The following is a 21420-nucleotide window of genomic DNA, read 5'->3' as shown; positions in this document are numbered from 1 at the left end:
CGTAAATAAAGAAAATTTACACATGTGTAAGTTTGTTATTTATACATGTGTACATTTGTTGTCTTTATACGTGTAAAAATCTAATAAGAGTGATTTTAAGAGAAGAAATAAATTATTTGTGTTGTAAATTTTTTTTTTTTTTTTGATGTTTTATTTTAATTACAATGAGATTCGTATTAAAAAAAATAGTTTCCATTGTTTTTTCTCATTCATTCTCACGGTTCTCACAATATTTAGCTTTCTCAATATAACCCTCCTCTGTATATATATCGGATTTAAAAAAAAAACACGTACCCCTCGAAATCATGGCCCCTGTGCGGTAGTCCTTCACGCCCATGTGAGTTTTCTTTATTATGTAATGTAAGGAATCTAGTTGAGATGAAAATAGTATTTTATCAACAAAATATAATATAATATATTACTTTAAGTATGCTCATAGTTCTACCAAGAGTTAGGATCGGTGTTCAAGTTTATTTGGATTCTGTTACAGATTTGCTTCTTTGTTGTGATTGCAGAAATGACAAGAAGAAGATGGTCATGGATGAATGAGTTGCTGCCATTTGTAGCTATGCTAATGACAACATGTTTGGATATGGGTGCGTTGACATTAGTCAAAGCTGCTATGGATGGTGGTTTGTCCATCATCGTCTATATTGTTTACCATAGTGCTCTTGGAACATTCATCCTTCTTCCTTTTTTCATCATTCATATTTACAGGTTCGTGTTATGCATGTTCATTTGTTATCTGAGTAAAAAATCATATATTATATAAAACTCTACTTTTAACTTCTACAGAAACATTGGGCGTCCGCAATTGACTTTTCATATTATGTTAAGGTTCTTCATCCTTGGCCTTCTAGGGTAAGCGATTCTCAATTCAGAATTTCTGATTAAAGTTTGAGGCCGGTAGTATCTGTAGAGGCACCTGCGGAACCACTTGGAAGTCCAAGGGTCCTCTTGGCCTCCGGCAGGCCAATGTGGAAGTATTTTAGTGACTTTTTTTTTATAGGTTTGATTCGTGAAAAACCATAGTTAATATAGTCGAAATGAAAACACCCACCTCACCCCACCACATCACCCAAAAACCTAAACTTACTACACCAACACCCAAAACCTAAACACACACCCCCACTCTACCACTACCCAAAAAACCTAACCGTTTTTTTATGTAGTAGGTTTATTTTTATAAGTCTTTGTACACTTCTTATTTTTAGGAGGCTTTGTATTTGATTCTAAATCTTTATTATTTTCTTTAATTTAAGGTATCGTACTTATTTACCAAATTTTTACTAAGTTAATTTTTATCTATTTCCTTTTATATATTATTTAAAATACGGAATAATTTTTATCACGTAAAGGCACATTTTTTATAAAATCTACTTTGTTGTGTTGAAAATGCTCAAACCAAGCGTGATAAGGGTGGAGGGTATGGTTCAATCACTCTGAGGTGGTTGACTGATTCTCTAGCCAATAATATTATGTCATGTCAACTCCACATTCCACTCCTCATTTTGCACTCGATCACTAGGTATGGTTCAATCACTCTAGGGTGTTTGAGTTATATATTTTTTATTTTCTAGAAATTATAAATTATGTATAAATAAATAAAATATATTTTAAACTAAATAAAAGTACTTTTAATTAAAAAAATACATTACATACTTAAAACTAAAAAATTAAACCATAATAAACCTAATATTTAGAAATTGCATGGCCAATTATATTTTTTTGCGATATCTCGTTTCCTCGCCAGAATAAACGGCAACATCCCGGGTGAAGCATGGTCGTGTGGCTTAGTAAATGTCTCCAAATCCTGATCATACAAAAGTTGTTTCATCGCCTCGCGTTGTTCCGCCACTAACGCTATGGTGTCTTCCTCGCGTTTCTTTCTTACATTCGTCAACTCTATCGCCCGTGCTTTTTTTTCTTCTTTCATAAGAGTGTATTGCGCGAGCTTCTCAGTGAGGGCCTCTTTGCTATCGGTTGTTGATGTTGCGGGCCTCTTTTCTTTCTTTTTTTGTCTTGTTGGTGAGGGGTCTACGTTTATGTCCGGTATATCGCTATTGAACTCAGTTCCCGGTGTACCCGTATTGTAGTTATCCGAATCAGACGACTTTCTTTTTTGTCCTGAACTTCCACTATCTTCACCCAACAATGGTATCAGTGCCTATTTGTCATCTTTACGAACGACCTCCCATGCCTCAATATGTTAAAAACCACTCGGATATTTTGATTTGAAATCAGTTAAAGCCCTGTTCATGACGTCGACGTCGCCACACCCACTAGCACGAATACGATCGTACATAGATAATAAATATAAAGTAAAAAATAATTAAACATAAACAATGTTATGGAAAATATTTTTTAAATGTTCAAAAAAAATGTTACCGCTTGATGCCAAAGACCGTTGAAGTAGTTTATCTTAGTCAACATAGGCATCCATTTTGAACGTAGTTGATGAACTGTTCGAGTACTTCCGCCGACCGTTTCGTTGTAATGGTCAAGAACTTTTTTCCAAAAATTGTGCCCTTTTTGTTGGTTTCCTTGTTTCTTGTTTAAAGAACAATGAACCCATGCCTTAGCCATGTTTTTTCGTCCAACTTTGACGCTCCGCCTTGACTCCCTTTTGTTTTGGCTCACTTGTTTCACCAATATCATCGTCTTCATCCTCCCCACCGAATGGGGGTCACCGAATTAGAGGAAATGGTTCACCGATCGGTGAATGGGATCCCCGAACCATTCACCGAAACCATACCGAGTACCCTAAGTATATATCTTGATTATGCTGAATAGTGGATAAGCAATCCTCTTACTATACTAAATCGATCACACTCTATCTTTATTTATGTACCAAATTTTAGTGCCAAATTTTAGAGAAAAGTATACTTATAAGCTTATATCCTTAAGATACATATCTTACAGGTAAAAGAGTTAAATATAAGTATAATAGTATTTAAGAGTAAGATTGGGGTAGTTCAAACTAAGTTTTTGTTTTCACTCCAATCAAAATGTTCTAGTCATTACAGTAGAGGTCAAAATTGCTATTTAGTCCGCTCAGGGCCCGATGCTTGGATTAATCTGTATTTTATAATGTACAACTGGAAGTTTTAAAATAAAATTTTGACTAACATATATATGCAAAGTTTCACAAACAGATGGAATGAACTTTGGTTAGTTGTTATATTTCTTCGTTATTAAATTCAAATATTTTTTCTTGGAAATGAAAATTAAAGCAAAATGGTCGTTTCTCTATTTCATATGTAACTTTTACCGGATTTTGGATAGATAGCTCGATATTATATTATGTCATGACCTCGTTTTACATATGTATATATAAAGTAGAACATAATGACATAAACATTATTTTTTATCTTTGAATCTTAAAGGTTAGCATAATTTATCCTTGCCCTATGACACATGCGTCGCTTCTTGATTGTTTTTCACTTTTTTTGGATTTTTTATACTTTTAAAGGGTGGAGATACAATAGGAAGTTTATTTGGCTAGGAAGGATAGGAAGTGATCTTGACCATTCATTAAGTTAATCAAGGGCTAAGATTAAATCAGGGAAATTGAAAAGAATAAAAGAGGCGCGTGAGTTTGTTCAAGGGCATTCTAGTCAATCCAAGCCAATAGTTTCTCTCTCCTCCAATTCCCCCCCATTTTTTAAACGTTAATAACTCTTTCATACGACATTATTTTTTTATAAAAATTGCACCAAAAAAAACGAGCGTTTTTTTTTTCTTTAAAACGAGTATACTATTGCTATATTTTAAAAAAAAAAATTAAAACCCAGTTGCGTAAAACGCAATAGAAAAACCACCAGTTACGTAAAACGCAATGAAAAAAAAAACCTAAAAAATGACATTTTTCTAAAACGCAATGCACCAAAAACACAAAGAAATGACTTATTTGTAAAACGCAATGGCCAGAAAACACACAGAAATGTCTTATTTGTAAAACGCAATGGCCAGAAAACACATAAAAATGTGTTCTACCTAAAACGCAATGCACCAAAAACACAAAGAAATGACTTATTTGTAAAACGCAATGGCCAGAAAACACACAGAAATGTCTTATTTGTAAAACGCAATGGCCAGAAAACACATAAAAATGTGTTCTACCTAAAACGCAATGCACCAAAAACACAAAGAAATGACTTATTTGTAAAACGCAATGGCCAGAAAACACACAGAAATGTCTTATTTGTAAAACGCAATGGCCAGAAAACACATAAAAATGTGTTTTACCTAAAACGCAATGCACCAAAAACACAAAGAAATGTCTTATATGTAAAACGCAATGGCCAGAAAACACTTAAAAATGACTCATTCTAAAACGCAATGGACTGAAAACACCTAAAAAATGTGTCACTGTGAACTGTCTGAATTGTCTACGAATTACTGTCTTCGAAATGAGCCAATTTATGGTAAATTAATTTTTCTGATGCGTTTTTAGTACAGCAATTTAATCGAAAAAAAAATTTTCCGAGCTGACCCCAGCCAGGGGCTCTGCCCCTTGGACCCCGCCAGGGGCTACCGCCCCTGGGACCCCGCTACCGGGGGCTGCCGCCCCCGGACCCCCGCAAAGATTGTAAAACGCAATGACTAAATCAAAAACCCAGATCGTGAAAATGAAATTAAAGAATTTCTTACATGGATCGAAGCCGATTTCTTCATCAATTGACAATTTTTGAATGATAGAAACACTTATCAACGCTCGAATCGAACGAATCGAGTGATTATCTCCAAAATCACCGGAAAAAACGAGATTTTTTTATGAAATTAAACTGGGTTTTCTTCAAAAAAAGCTAAAGAACACGTTGATCGGGTTCTGAATCATTGATTGGTGATGAAAATCGCACTATAATGTAGTGATTATTGAGATAGAAAGTGAAGAAATAGTTGAAGATGGTGGGTTTTGAAAATGGTGGGTTTTTGAATTTACTGGGTTTTGAAAAAGGAAGAAGAAGGAGTTGGATTGACTAAAATACCCTTTCTCTTTATTTTAAAATTTGCCACATGTCATAATCCTATGGCTTCCTATCCTTCCTAGCGAAAATTAACTTCCTATTTGATCTTTTCCCTACTTTTAAAAACAACGGAGGGAGGGATACATGTTAAATTTCTGGACAAAGAATGGGAAGAACATTGGTCTGTCGATCAAACTTTTTGAGTGTTAAGATTGATTAAATCGTAACACTAGAATCAATAGAAACTTAAAATGGGATGGAAAGGCAAAAAAAAAAAAAAAATGTTTGAACTTCTTAGAGATATGAATATGATAACTATATTTGTTATTTTTATAAGAAGATTATACATTGAAATCAGATTTTTGTTTTCTTTATTTGAATAGAGCATTGTTGTATAATGTGGGGCGGACCTAGAGTGATAGAAGGGGTACCCTTTGACGCTCCGGTGACGCTTCGACGGTAGTGTAAATTTTGAAAAAAATTGACGTTTTTTCGATTTCGTTACCTCTTTTTATTGAAACATTACCCTTATGCGGATTTTCTAGATCCGTCACTGGTTGTATGTATTTTTTAAAACACGGTTTTTTTAAAAAGTTTGATACACTACGCAACAAACAATGAGTCTAATTCACACAATGGCGCATCTAAACCATTTAGATTTGTTCCTCTAACATAACAATGGTATGCACAAGTTGTCTTGTCTTCATGCAAGAACTATCCTTGCAATTGGAATAGTGCTTCCATAACTAAAAAAAAATCACTTGTAATCCCTTGCATAATGGATTTTCAGTATATATACTGAAAAACCTAAATGAAATTTTTGTATCCTTCGTTTTTTTTTTTTTTTTTCATTTAACAAAATTTGTTTTGTATTGTTGGGTCAAGTTATTCTACAAAGGCTTCTAATTGTAAGAAGTGTAAGAAGGATTTATAGAGTGACAAGTGTCCAATAACCTAAAACTAAACCCACTACATCATCACCAAAAACCTAAACACCCGCCCCCACCCCACCCCACCACCACCCAAAAACCTAACCCCCCACCCCCCCCCCCCCCGCGCGGCAAAAAAAAAAAACTATACCTCATAAAAAAACCCCCAAAAGACCTAAACCCCACCTCCCCCCCCCCAAAAAAAACCTAAATAAAAACCTAACCCCCCCCCACCCCACCCCTCCAACCCACCCCCCAAAAACCTAAAAAAACCTAACCCCCCACCCCCCCCCCCCCCACCACCCCCAAAAACCTAAAAAAAAAATCTAAAAAAAACTAAACACCCACCCCCACCCAAAAACCTAAACTCCCCACCCCCTCGGCAAAAAAAAAAAAAAAAAAAAAAATTTTTTTTTTTAGGGTGGGTGATGTGTGGGGGGGGGGGGGGTTAGGTTTTTGGTGGTGGCGGATGTTTAAGGTTTTTTTTGTTTTTTTTTTGTAGTGGGGTTTTTTGTGTAGTGGGTTTTTTTAGGTTATTGGACACTTGTCACTCTATAAATCCTTCTTACACTTCTTACAATTAGGATCCTTTGTATTTGATCCTAATCCTTGTATTGTTTGTAGACTTTGTCTATACCAGATACTTGGATATGTAGGTGTTTACTACAGCTCTCCAACCATGGCAAGTGCATTGGGGAACTTGACTCCTGCAATAACATTTGTCACTTCAATCATTTTCAGGTTGGGAGCATTAATCCTTATGTTTTTCACTTCTAGAAAAGTGGACAATTGCAACCAAAATTTGAGACCAAAAGTAATGGTCGCAAAATTAATGGCCGACTAAAATCCAGTTGCAAAACGGTTGTAAATTTTGTGACAACCTAGTTTTAATTTTCGGCCAAAAATGTCATAATTTCCTAGTTTTCTAGTAGTGTGTATCACTAATCATGTATTTTATAGGATGGAGAAAATAGACATGAGAAGCTCTGTCAGTGTTGCAAAACTATCGGGTACCATAATAACGATATGTGGAGCGATGGTGTTCACATTCTATCAAGGCCCTCAACTTTTTGTGACGATCCGGTCCCCTGGTTCACCTGATGATCAAATTCTTTTGTCACAACCATCGAATTGGGTATTCGGAGGTCTAATGATTTTCATCGGTGGAACATTTGGTTGCATATGGAACGTTTTACAAGTAAGATCTACCATCCATTTTCTTAAACCGGATCAATTATCAAACTGCTTATATCACATAAAATCTAATTATACTTTAGTTGTGTTTTTTTATGTTTAAACAACAAAAAAATATAGGCTTTTGGACAGAAATTATATAAACAAAATAATAGATACATTTTTCATAAAACAGTTTCCAGTTTAAGTATCTAGAAATGTAAACCAACATTTTTAGAATAAGTCAGCAAACACTTTAGAAGTTCCAAATTAAAATCTTATAATCTAAAGAAAAAGTCTCAAAAACATGAAAATAACTCGAAACTTGTTCACCGGTTCCCAACGCATTCCCGACATGTTTTGCGGTGGGAAATGACCAACTTTTCTGGTAGTTGCGATAGCGGCTTGATTATGATTTTGTTTTAAAAACATTAATCTTCATATTAGTTTTTACTCTTTAGCTACTAATTCTTGATTTATACATCTAGTCAGCAATAGCTAAAGAGTTCCCGGATCAATTCACCATTGTCTTTTTCTTCTGCCTCTTTGGGACGATACAATGTACAGCTCTATCTCCTTTCCTAGAACCAAATCCAAGTGCTTGGTTGGTGCAATCCGGAATTGGGACGATTGCTGTTGTTTTTGGGGTAGGTGTTCTGCCTAGAATAAACTTAATTTTATTACTTAGTATTGGTAGACTGACATACTCCGCTTGAAGGCAGTGTATTCTGTTGGTATTCGAATTAGTATTCTCACTTGGTGCTTGGAGAAGAAAGGGCCCGTTTATGTGGCCATGTTTTCACCACTCTCCATAGTTATCGCGATCATCATGGGTGTCACATTTCTTGGTGATGCACTTCATATAGGAAGGTAAATAGTTAACATGAAAACATAATGGATGAAGATGATGCATTTAAGCCTTTATGGAATTATGTTTTTTTGTGTAACTTGAAACGTTGATTCCTATCCGGGTTAGGGTCTTAGAACGCAAGTTTACGTTAATCAGTAAATGCTAATGATCATAATCATAAACATAATCAGACATCCAAACGGCCCATGAATATTGGATAAGCTTCATTGATTCATATCAATATAAATGTACAATATCTTTTAATTCTTGAATTCATATAATAATCAGTGCTATTGGAGCAGTGATAATTATTGCAGGATTTTATGTTGTGATGTGGGGGCAGGTACAAGAGAAGAACAAATTAGAGGATAAGCATTTGGATGTTGCAAATGAATCTGGACTGTCAGACCAAACTGCTCCTCTCCTTTTTCCTTAAATGAATCAACATGTTAGTATGTAATGGAACTCAGACCATCAACTAATTTGTAAGCAGATAGACTATTGAAATGAAAACTAGTAATTTAAGATAAAAAAGATAAATAAATAAAATTTAATCTTGTAACTTATTAATCAGTCAAGTTCGTTGGCATATAAATTTTTCTATTTGTTCTAGAAGTTCAAAGTTTGTCTATGGTATAAATTAAAAAAATGCTATCATTTATTTTTGGCAAATTGAAAAATAATAAGCCAACCTATCTGAATTTGGCCAATAATCCCAAGTCACGAATTAGTCGCTAATAATCCGACCTCGTCCAATTTTTTTTTGTAAAATACTCCATAGTTAAATCTAGCTAACGGTGTTATAAAGAATGGTGACGTGGCTGCTACATGTTAAATGACTCAAATGACATGGATTTTTTTAAATGACATGGATTATTTTAAATCTTTTATTGGTTTTGTTGACTGAGTATAAAGGGGCATTGACCCCAAATTAAAACACCATACGATCAAAACACACCAACATGGACCCTAATTCTACACATTCATAAACGAACCCTCAATTCTACACACCGCTGTACTCAACCCGGGAACTTCAAACCCATTTAACCCAATAAACCCATAAGGGTTCTGATCAAAACCCACTTGGGAATTGTTCAGATTCCAACACTCCTCGTTTGTATAGGTTTCTGATTATTATTTGAAGATTCTTGAAAAACCAGATGATCATCAACGGTTATAACAAGCTGGGGATTGGAATTTGAAGATGAAATTAAAGGGGTTTTGAGATCTTTAGGTTCTTCTGCCATTTTTGAGTGAAAATGGGGGGGGGGGGGGTTGCGGTCAAAGGTTGAGACTTTATTGGGGAATCTAAAGATTGGTGGCCCTAAATTGTGGATTTTGACATTAGAGATTATGGGTTGTGTTGTAATTTAATTGAGGGTCGAGTAATCTGGACCATGAAATAAGGGGATTGCGTAGTATTATGATGTTAGCATACCTGATCGTTTGCAGCTTTCTTCTTTAGATGAATTTTAGGGTTTTCAAGAGATGGTGTTTTGATCGTTCAAGTGTGTTATGTTGGGGTCAATGCCCCTTTTATAGTCAGTCAACAGTAAAGGATTAAAATAATCCATGTCATTGTTAATAAATAATCTCATTTGAATCATGTTAAGATGTGGCAGTCACGTCACTATTTTTAATAACGCCGTTAGCTAGATTTAACTGTGGAGTATTTTACAAAAAAAATGGACGAGGTTGGATTATTAGCGGCTAATTCATGACTTGGAATTATTATTGGCCAAATTCAGATAGATGTGATTATTATTTTCCAATTTGCCTATTTTTAAAGGAACTCATATATATAATTTTTAAAGGAACTCAAAGGAACCTATAGGAACAAGCTGAAGTATCTTATAGTAATACATAAAAACATGTGTCAATGCATCATTTTATAAATCGGTGTACTAATACACACTTTTATGTAAACGAGCTAAAGTTTTTTCCTTTTTTTGAATCATATCAAATTTTACAATTTTGTTAACCGAAAATAACTTAAAAAGTAAGATGATAAACATTGAAGCCGTAGCGTATAATATTTTGCAAGTTAAACTGTAAGATAGATTTATCTGATTATCATTCACTAGTACAAATTTGATCAAAAGATGCGGTTAAATTGGCTACGAGATGCGGTTTTAGACCTGCATCTTATGGCAAGGCATCTTTTAGCTATATGCCAAAAGATGCGGTTACAAGAGATGCGGTTCTAGAACCGCATCTTTTGATATATTAACAAAAAAACTCATTTTCCTAATATACTCAAGAGATGGGGTTCTAGAACCGCATCTATTGGTGTTTAGAGTAAAATAATATATATATGTATATATATTGTTAATAAATTCCCATAATTAATAAATTGTGTAAAAATTAAAATAAAATATACAAAAAAGAACAAAATTAAATTAGAACCAATATAATATGACCCAAGATTACAAAATACAAAGGTTTCAAAGTAACACAATATTACAAAAGTTTTCCAATAACACAATAATACATATAACTCTAAAGATGAAAGTGATATACAATAACTTCCTGAACCGAACCGACAGACGTCTTCATACTTTCAACCCAAACCAATGTCTTTAATCCATACTTGCAACCGGAATCGTAGAAGAGAAAAAGTTCATTCAACTAACCAAAAAGGTGTTGAGGTTGTAGATAGCCCTATGAAAATCAAATTCCAGTTGTATAGCAACACGAACCGGGCCATGCCATACCGGAAGCCGCTGTCTCTAACCTATCAGCCATATTCATAGACAAACTATCAAAAACCAACACGAAATCAAAGCATATCATTTTTTACTCCGTTGAAGTGGCCAACTTTCTTAATTTTACAATTGAATACGTTATCACATATTCACACCCTATTGAGAACAATGGAATTGAGTGTTCTATTTTTTCATAACTCACCATAACACTATGAGAAAAAAATAGTTAGTGTAGGAGTAGCACCATGTCCCCACCATCATCCTCCAAGTTTATAATATATATATACTGCATTTCCATGGAGGAAGACTTCTATTCTGTACTATTTGGCTTATCCATCAACCTTTCATCATAGCCAAATTCACAAGTATCACGTACAAATTCATTAATCATATTCAAATCTATAGATGAACAACAGTTTTAGTATTCATATTTAACACCTGAACTATTGAAACGTTAAAAGAAATGGACTAAAAAAGTGAATAGTCAGCCCAACCGACCATGACCCGTAACCCATACTAAAAAACTTACATGTTTGACACCCACTCGAACCACTCATTTTGACATTTCGAGTAAGAGAAAAGAGGATTCAAAACATATGAATGTAAGATAACCAGTAATATGACGATTGTGTGAACTTTTATTTTTATATATATGGCCATAGGATACGAGAAGAACAAGTGAACAAACCAATTCGGAAGATACATGTTCTACGATGAGGTCATACATAGGCCAAGGGGCAAGTATATGGCAAGTATGTGAATATAAGAAGTGCATAGAAATAAGAAATCACATGTGCAGTAACAACAATAACATGTTGAAATCTAACCCAAAATGGAAATGAAGCATGGCAGTTCAATTGTTGATTGCATATATGATTAAAGTAAAAAGAACAGACCTTCCGTTAAAGAGCTTCATTTTCACAACTTCAAACAAACAACCAAAGTACTATGATGTGAGCTCTTTTCATAAACCTACAAATACCATATAACAGGCCAACAAATTAACACACAATTTGACATGTAATTAGGAAAAATAACTACTTTCAGAAGATCAAACGAAAGTTTTGCATAAGAAGGCTCTTTATCAAACTTCAAATTAACAACATATTCCAAAAGATTTCTAAATGGGGCAGGACAAGATCCAGAAAGTGTTTTGAGAGAGGAGTTGCCATCTTCTTCTTGCACACAAGACACCCTTTATTTCGTCCCTACAACAGTTAAATCACTTCATTAGAAAACATCTTTTTAACGGGTGATAAATATGTCCACCTTAACCGACTAAACAGTAAACACTAAATCATCTATTTGATAGATTTTTATAGAACAGGTATCAACGGGACCTGTAATTTCTACCTGCATATTAGATCACAAATCAGAAATCAAATTCGAGTTTAGCACTAAGAATTACTTACGAATGTTCAACCCTAACCACCGTTCACTCGTTGTTCGGTTACAAAAACATCAGCGACTATCAGCACTGACCCACACAACAGACAGAGATCGCAGTGGGTAGTTAACCTCCATCTCGATCTTGCCGACGCTTCCACATTTAAAAGCCTTCCATGATGGGGAAATGAGAATGAGTGTGTGATGGAAACAAAGATTTTGGGGGGAAGACTGAATTTTTGAGAGAAACATGGGGTATTTGAGTATTTGGGAACTTTTGGAGGGATAATGAAATTGTTGAGGCGGGATATGAAAATCAAAAGTTTTTTTTTTTTGTTTAATTAAAAAATGTAAGAATAATAAAATCTAAATCTAAATATTAATAAAAGACTACAAATAATGTCACATGTCATTCTCTACTTCAACCACATAAATTTTATTTATATTTATTTAATTAATATATTTCTTTTAATACTAATAACCAATATATATAAATATCACTTATCTTTATTTTTATCCTTATCTTTATTTTAATAAATCCAATTAATAATATTATAAATAACTAAATCTAATATCTAATAAATTATTAATATCCTTGACCCTTTGTTTTTTTACTTATTAATAATATTACCCAAAATTTTTATACTTTTGAAATTTAGACCCTTTGTTTTTTTACTTATCAATCTATAGCTTTTCATCTTTTTTAATTTAACCCCAGCTCTTTTTAATTTTCAATTTTGTTCCACCATACTTTTCATCATTCCCAAACTTTTCGTTTCATTCTAAATTTTGTGAGTTAACGTACCGCAACGTGCGTGTGGGGTTCAACATTTTTCGTATATTTTTCTCGTTTGGCCCGTCAAAACACATCTATTTTTCTCCGTTTGACACGTTCGTCGCAACACACGGGTCCTTGATTAACTTAGTTATTTTTCTATGTTTTTTGTTTCGATTTAATTTCTCTGCAACGAGCATGCATAATTCAAAGATTTTACGTCTGCTTTTCGCTCGGCTTTATTTTTTTTCCATTTTTATTTATTTTGTTTTTACGAGTTTTCCGGTGTTGGTGATCGCTAATAATGGTATAGCATTGATACTACTTGACACAGTTTTACGACAACCGCTGCAACGCAGGGGCTTAATACTAGTGTTTATTATAAAAATAAAACAAAAACTTATATAACAATAGAGTTAAATACAATTTGCGTCACTGATCATTCTGCTCAGGAGTATGTCGAGTTCTCAAAATCCTTTTTTTACTCTTGAGTCCCAGAGTAATAAAAAGTGCTTGCATCTGAGTCACCCCTCACTAACCGAGTTCACTTTTAAGGTTAAATGACCAGTTTGCCTTTCAATAGGAACCCTGTAGTATTATATATGTTGCAATTGAATCCCCGACGAGCCTGTTGATTTTACCCGCCTATTTTAAATAATCCCAACTTTTATTGAGTCCCTAAGGTGTTTAGTGATTACTTAACCAATGTTGATTGTTATTAACCTTATATGATCATCCTTGATAGTTAGTTACCAATATTAAACCTTAATGTTAACCATTAAGTAACTTTGACCCTAATTGACTATTATTAACCCTTTGGGACAAGTATTAACTCTGATTAAGTACCATTGGCCATCAATGGGGTGGTGGTCCACTGCCAAACGCAAAGCCTTTAAACACTTTATGAGAGGAGGAGGTTTTGGGTTCAAGTCTCATAGACAGTAGGGAATAAAATAAATTGTCGTTAAAAAAAGTGCCATTAAAATCATTGGTTAGAAATCAAACGAGTTAACTAACACTGACCCTAAGTGGCCCATTAACCATCCTAGTGGACCATTTATCACCCTAAACGCCCTTCGGTGACAATAATGGAACATGAACAACCTTAGTTAAGCACCCCTGTCCCTAATTTGGTTATCCTACGAAAAATATCTGTTTATTATTATTAATTATCAACTAGTGAATTAGCCCGCGCTACGCTCGAGTGTTTGTATTGATACGCGTAATGATGTTCGGTCGTAACCTAATTGATATTGATATGGTTTAGATGGTATCATGTTAGTTCATCACCGATACCAACACTTAACATTTAACTGGAAGCGTTTTGGATTTTGGGAAGGAAAGTCAAGTATAAATGTCGTCACCGTTAATCTCTTGTTTCTCAGTTATGTTGTAAATTAATATAAGCATAGAATACTATATATGAAAACCTTTTTTTTATATTTTGTTATCTAATATCATGAATAACAAAATCAATCATATTAGTATATACTTATCTTTATAAATAGTTTTTATTTATTAATCACAGAATTTACATAATACTATTTTTTATTATTAGTTTTTATTTATTACTGTTATATCAAGAGATGCAGTTCTAGGACCGCATCTTTTGGCTCTTGAGCTTTTTTAAAACACCTTTAAGATGCGGTTACATAAAAACCGCATCTTTTGTCTAATGCTTTTTTTTCAAAACAAACAAATCTTTTATAAAACATCTATAAGATGCGGTTGGAGAGGAGAACCGCATCTTTTGAAAACACCCATAGCATCTTTTGCTCACTTATGTACTAGTGATTATTAATTCATTTATATATATGTAGTGGCTTGTTGACCCAAATTGAATTAAGAGATGTTTGACAAATGACAATAATGGAAGTTAGATAACGGCTGGTATATTTTCGTTAGTTATACAACTTAGGCAAAACTATCGCCTCCTAACCATGATGGTAACGAAAGACAAATATCTTACTTTAAGATACAAGACCTCTTAATTTTAATTTCATTTCATTTATGTCTAACATGTTACTTTGATCGAGTGCGTATCATGTTGTTTTTTGTCATTGGGTGACCTCAGGTATCAGAACTTTTATTTTGTAGGCCGCTAAAAAACAGACAATTAATATATTTCTTTCAAACTTGTAAAATTTAATATTTCTATAAATCATGCTTAAAAAGCATTGTAATTATGCAATAACAACATAAAAGTATAAAATTATCTCATCATCAACTCTTACGTATTTAATATATACATATGGGTGTGAACTGATAACATAACATAAGACATAGGGTGTGATATGGCCACATCACCTCTATCTCATTTCCACATCATCACCTTCTTCCCCTTCCTCTTCCTCTTCCCCCAACCCTAGAAAATGGTTTCCTCATCCATCTTCATCTAATCAAAGCTAGAGAGAGTGTGAGATTCAAAAGAGATAGAGATAATAAAGAGAGGCAGCAAGATTTGAGACGAATGGGTATTATTTTCCGATTGCATTGATCGAAGGACGGAGGGCAGTGTTCCCGTCGGAGGAGGACCTCCACATCAGCCTCCCGATGTGTTTCCTTGAGACACACCCCACCGTCTAACAATTTAAACATAACTAGACATATCTATTGTTATTTATTTAAATTGTATTTTTTATTATTTATTCATAACTTTAGAGCATTAACATGTAGAAAATATTAAAACTTCAAGTTAGACGTATCATACTTGTATTAAACCACGAAAACTAATGGCTGATTAGGTTAATGCAACTGACACATTTTTCAAGTAAATGTTGTATTTCATATTTTCATTTTAATAATTTAACTTGTCTAAACTACAAACACGATCCATTTAAAAGCATTCACATCAGCTTCTTCGTTCACACATTGTCTTTATAATTTAGAAAGAAAAATAATGAATTCTTGTATTTACATGCTCTATTGGGTTTTTTAAAATAGAGAACAATTACCGAGAATGCTTCTTTATTCACACATTGTCTTTATAATTTATAAAGAAAAATAATGAATTCTTGTATTTACATGCTCTATCGGGTTTTCTAACATAGAGAACAATTACCGAGAATAAAAAATGATTCTCTAAGTATAAATATTCATCATCATTATCTATAGTTATTTTTTATAATATTTATGAGTGGAAAGAGTGAAGAAGTATTATTAAATTAATAAGGATAAATATAGATAATGATATGTTTGAAATTTTTAAGTGTATAGAGTGTACTTCAAATGTTTGTACCTCATGTATTTTATTACATATCTCAACAATATAGAGAATGATTGATAACAAACGTAATTTTCTAAAACTAAAATTAAAAATTCCAATGTGAATGCTTTTATATTTAAGAATTTATTTGTTTTTTACGTAATAACTAGGATTAAGACCCGCTCGCGTTGCGGCACATGTACATCGTAAACATTAAATGAATTGGTCCAAACGTTATATGATGCATTAACCATAGGAAAACACATATTTCGACGTATCCAGTTGAACTCAATGTAACCTGTATAAGCATTGTGATTTGATCAAACGTAAAGTAAATCAAATTCATATCGAACAATCATAATGTATTATATGTGACCCAACTCATGCATAGAAAACGTAACGGGTATGAAGGAAAATCTGCACATGTAATCGAAAGGAATTAATTAGAGCTTTCGAAAAAAAGGGAGAAAAAGAAACCATAATTTACTCCACTCGATTCGAAACAAACTTTACGAAACATACATAAAATAAACACGAAAAATATTATATTTGACCAGAATCATTTCCCAAAAGATTTTACGTCGAAACGTAGAACAACTTGAATTTATACCAAAATGTACATAAAAATATGCACGTAAAAATGGTTTCTTTAAATGAAAATGTATTTATTTGACTTGACTCGTCTATAAAAAAAGTTTACGTCAGAATGTAGAACAAATCATATTTATACTTACCCGTACATAAAATATGCATGTAAAAAATATTTTTAAGTAAAGGAAGTATAGGGGTAAACCGAAACAAAATATTAGTAAAAAATTTAATAGGTTAAAAACCTTCGTAAAACAGTGCCAAGTAGCACCAATGCCACAAAGGCATCGACTCTCAACATCGTAAAAATAAAACAGATAAAATGGGAAAAATTACACTGAGCGAAAAGCAGATTTAAAATCGTTGAACTGCGCACACACGTTACAGTGTGTTAATGCGAAAAATTAACCGGAAATGGAAAACGTAGAAAATAATAACTTAGTCGATATAGGACTCGCCTGTTGCGGCGAACTTGTCAAAAAGGAAAAAAATGGACACGTTGCGACGGGTCTGTCAAATATGAAAAAAAATAGAACAAAAAACGTTGAACCTCACATGCACGCTACGATGTGTTAACTTGCAAAATTTAGAACGAAACGTAAAACTTGCGAAACATAAAAAGTATGGGTGACCAAAGTTGTAAATAATAAAGTGTTGTGTTAAATTATAAAAGATGGAAAAGTTTGGGTTAAAAGAAAAAAAAACTAAAAGGGGGTTAAAATACAACATATGAAAATGTTTGGGTTTAAAGTGAAAAATCAAAGTTTTTTTGAAAAACCCCCTAAGCCCATAGTACAACCAACATATGCACATTTTAAGTAAAGGAAGTATAGAGGTAAACCGAAACAAAATATTAGTAAAGAATTTAATAGGTTAAAAACGTTCGTAAAACAGTGCCAAGTAGCAACAATGCCACAACGGCATCGACTCTCAACATCGTAAAAATAAAACAGATAAAATGGGAAAAATTATACTGAACGAAAAGCAGATTTAAAATCGTTGAACTGCGCACACACGTTGCAGTGTGTTAATGCGAAAAATTAACCGGAAACGGAAAATGTAGAAAATAATAACTTAGTCGATATAGGACTCGCATCTTGCGGCGAACTTGTCAAAAAGGAAAAAAATGGACACGTTGCGACGGGTCTGTCAAATATGAAAAAAATAGAGCAAAAAACGTTAAACCTCACATGCACGCTACGATGTGTTAACTTGCAAAATTTAGAACGAAACGTAAAACTTGCGAAAGATAAAAAGTATGGGTAACCAAAGTTGTAAATAATAAAGTGTTGTGTTAAATTATAAAAGATGGAAAAGTTTGGGTTAAAAGTAAAAAAATTAAAAGGGGGTGAAAATACAACATATGAAAATGTTTGGGTTTAAATTGAAAAATCAAAGTTTTTTTTTTGAAAAACCCCCTAAGCCAATAGTACAACTAACATATGCACAAAGTTGTTGCTTATTTATAAATGAAATGAAATATATGGGTTTAAATTGAAAAATCAAAGTTTCTTTTTTGGAAAACCCCCTAAGCCAATAATACAACTAACATATGCACAAAGTTGTTGCTTATTTATATATGAAATAATAATATCAAATAACTATTTTTCCTATTTTTATAAATATTAGAAAAGTCGAGTAGAGCCAGCCACGTAGCACCTTCACTTAACAGTTATCATCTTCCACCTATATATAACTAACCTCATCCTTTTCATCTTCTCAGCTTATTCATTATCCACAACTCTCTCTCTCTCTCTCTACAAACCACTGGAGAACAATTTCTCTCTCACACCTCAACTGAATGGATCATGCCTCGTCCGTACAGATTCCTCTCTACCATCACAACAAACTCATCATCAAAAACCGTTGCAGAATCGCCTGAAGAAGTTACCGCCGAGTCCGATTCCGTCGTCATCTTCGCCGCTCTTCTTTGCGCTCTCGTCTGCATCGTCGGATTAATCGTCGTTGCTCGATGCTCGTGGCTTCGACGCGGATCAATCGCCAGTTCTGCTAACAAAGGAATTAAGAAGAAGTTTGTTGAAGCGATTCCGAAATTCTCATATGATTCGGCTAAGGAAGATAAGCGCGATTGTGCAATCTGTTTGGCGGAGTATGCAGATGGAGATGAGATCCGAGTTCTGCCGCAGTGCGGACACAGATTTCATGTTGAATGTATTGATAAGTGGCTTGGATCGCACTCTTCGTGTCCTTCCTGTAGGCAGATTCTGGTGATTACTAGATGTAAAAAGTGTGGTGATTTTCCGGCGGTTTCTGTCGGAAAAGCATCCACGGTGACGGAGCATGTAGGCGGACAACATAATGGAAATTTAGTTTGACTAATTAGAGATTAAGTTGTTAATTAGTTTGTGTCCAAGCGAATAGCCTGACAGTGAAGTGGTGTAGGTGGGTGGACGGTTGGTTGGGCTGGGTCCAATTAAGCCTCCTTTTAAAATCTCATGAATTTAAGCTGTTAAAAAAAAGTAAAGTGGTGTAGTTCATAGAGCGAAGTAGTTATGGGTTTAAATTCTTGGAAATGAATTTTAGTCCTTTTTTAACTGTGTTTTTTTTTTTTTTTTTTTTTTTTTTTTTTTTTTAAGGCGAACTTCATTAGAACCGGTAACCTCAAACCCGGGCGTACAAACAAAACAAGGAAGCAATTACATAATTACAAAATTACACCAATCTTTCCAAGTAACCGACTTAAACTTGGATCTACTTTTAAACCAAAGAAAGCTCAAAGACTTGACTTCGCCAAAGACCTCTTCGGCTTTAACTTGCTTACCGAAGAAGATGAGATTGTTCCTTGCTTTTCAGAGAGACTAGCATCCGATCACCATAATACCTTGAAGAGCTAATTTTTCCGGGTCTTTGATTCTGCCAACACTAGACACCTCCAAAGTATCTTTGAAACTGAAAGCAAAAATATTTGGAATCTTACACCAGTCGCTCACGAACTACCAGAGAAAATATTTAGAATCTTACACCAGTCGTTCACAAACTGCTAGAGGATCACAGAGCAGAGGATCACAGCCGTGAGGCAACCCGTAAACAAGTGATCAATGGGCTCAACACCCATACCACAAAGCGGACAGGACTTAACTGTTAATAGTTTGCAATAATGCCTAATTATTTGGACAATGGGTGTTATTGGTTTTGTCTTGTAGCTAAAGCTAATTTGCATTAGAAAGTAAAAAATAGCAATATATATATGTGTGTTATTTTAATTTTATATGGATCAAGCGTTTTGGTGATTGTTCTTGTTCTTATCTTGTTGGATATCTAGTTTTGGTGATCGTTCTTGTTCTTATCTTGTTGGATATCTAGTTTGTTATTTGAGATGCTTCAACTTGAAGGCTACCGTTATTGGTGGTTTTAGAACATTGATTGTGATGTTAATTTAGTGGCATTAAATGAACGATTTGAGATTTGTAGGTTGAAACTTAAAAATGTAGAGCATGTGTAAATTAATTCTTACGAGTCGGATCGTCGTTGTTTCCAGATTGAGGATTTGACAGGTAACTTGATGGAGCTTCTGCCATAGAAACAGAAGAGAAGATGAATCGAACGAGAAGATGAAAAAGAAATTGAAAAATCGGTGGGCGCCAATGAAGAAACAGTGAGTGATCAGAATGATCGGAATCAATCAGATCAGGGGTTTAGTCTCTACATAAAAAGGGTTAATCCTCTCATTGATTTGGAGGTTTGGCTTGATTCCTTCTCCGGTGATCACTGCAAAACAGAAAGTCGTTAGATTCGCCACAGGGAGAATGGGGGTTCTCTCCGTGACCACCCTCCAGCGTGAGAATAAGTACAATGATCTCGATAAGAAGAAGAAGTAGTAAAAGTGAAGTGAGAGAAACTTGTGAGATCATACCTGGAATAACTTATTTATAGCTGGATTTGGGCGGGAAATGGGTGTGACAGAGGAAGTAACGGAAAATATTTTCCGTCGGCGGTTATTTCCTTTTCCGTCAATCACTAACGTCACATCCATGCACACGGATCGTGAGTGTGATCGACGGCTGGGGAGATGCCACGTGGAAAGTGGGTTTGTTGTAGATCGACCTTCAAAGGAGTGCCATCACCATGATCAGATGAGCGTTCCAGATCATGCCACGTCACAGTTAGTTATAACTGAATGACTGTGCACGATGGGCATTGAACAACCTTCTGGAAGATCTACAGCTGTAAACCTTTATGTCATTGCCACATGTCTATTCTACTGTAATAGAAAAAATACTTTTGTTCAAGTCTCGATTTCAGGTGCGCGGAGATGTTTTAGCATTTTATCTTCAGGTCTAACTGTACCCTTGCGCGAGCCCGCGCACAGGGGTTAGTTGAATGTTTGTTTCACCTTTTCTTCGGCGCAGGGTTATCGAAGACTGCTTTCTTCCATATCTCTGTTTAGAACCGCTGCGGAGCTGCACAGGGTCTTGTTAAAGGTGTTCTTGGAATAAGACTATGGTATGGTCTCGTGATCTTGCGCGAGGTTTCCTAGACCATATTCCTTTGTCTTTGAACTGTTTCTTCCCAAATCCTGTTCAGGACCGCCGCGCAGCCGCGCAGGGTCTTTGTTCAAGATGTTTTGTGATAAGGTTGTGGTATGGTCCTATGCGCCTACGCAAGGTTTTTGGGACCATACCCCTTCTAAAGTTAATTTATAAAATATCGTATCTTATCTTAAAAGTTATAAAAAAACAAAATATATTGAAAAATAATAATAATAATAATATAAATATATAATTATAAATAATAATAATATAATTAATAAAAATATTAATTACCTAATTAAGCAATGAAAATGTATATAATTTTTTTGATAGTTCTTTACGTTTGGAA

The 21420-nt window shown here is 34.2% G+C and overlaps 2 protein-coding genes and 1 long non-coding RNA gene across 8 annotated transcripts; 2 read left to right on the top strand and 1 right to left on the bottom strand.

Annotated features, from left to right (window-relative positions):
• The first annotated feature begins 467 nt into the window (after positions 1–467).
• Positions 468–8484, top strand: LOC110915584 (WAT1-related protein At3g28130). Of its 4 annotated transcripts, none has more exons than XM_022160307.2 (7): positions 468–717; positions 796–861; positions 6524–6640; positions 6860–7097; positions 7561–7719; positions 7791–7942; positions 8211–8484. In XM_022160307.2, exons 1-7 carry the CDS (start codon positions 518–520, stop codon positions 8356–8358), a joined length of 1080 nt encoding a protein of 359 aa, XP_022015999.1. In that variant the 5' UTR covers positions 468–517; the 3' UTR covers positions 8359–8484. The 4 variants fall into 4 exon arrangements, with proteins under 4 accessions (XP_022015999.1, XP_022016001.1, XP_035841007.1 ...); XM_022160309.2 differs by having other exon boundaries at positions 469–717; positions 8266–8484; XM_035985114.1 differs by having other exon boundaries at positions 469–717; positions 8225–8484.
• A 1815-nt stretch (positions 8485–10299) lies between these two features.
• LOC110915582 lies at positions 10300–12291 on the bottom strand. Of its 3 annotated transcripts, XR_002579095.2 has the most exons (4): positions 12040–12283; positions 11524–11835; positions 10830–10968; positions 10304–10656 (listed from the first exon to the last, which is right to left on the bottom strand). It is a non-coding gene; the product is annotated as an uncharacterized LOC110915582 (long non-coding RNA). The 3 variants fall into 3 exon arrangements; XR_004883500.1 differs by having other exon boundaries at positions 10300–10656; positions 10830–11835; positions 12040–12291; XR_002579096.2 differs by lacking the exon at positions 10830–10968 and having other exon boundaries at positions 12040–12281.
• A 6010-nt stretch (positions 12292–18301) lies between these two features.
• LOC110915581 (RING-H2 finger protein ATL8) lies at positions 18302–19115 on the top strand. The gene has a single exon (XM_022160304.2). It carries the CDS (start codon positions 18390–18392, stop codon positions 18915–18917), a length of 528 nt encoding a protein of 175 aa, XP_022015996.1. The 5' UTR covers positions 18302–18389; the 3' UTR covers positions 18918–19115.
• The last annotated feature ends 2305 nt before the right edge of the window (positions 19116–21420 follow it).

This window comes from Helianthus annuus, chromosome 16 (genome assembly GCF_002127325.2).
Source record: "Helianthus annuus cultivar XRQ/B chromosome 16, HanXRQr2.0-SUNRISE, whole genome shotgun sequence".
Lineage (NCBI taxonomy): Eukaryota > Viridiplantae > Streptophyta > Magnoliopsida > Asterales > Asteraceae > Helianthus > Helianthus annuus.
The sequence above is the reverse complement of the archived record's forward strand: the minus strand, read 5'-3'. Positions and strand labels throughout refer to the sequence as shown.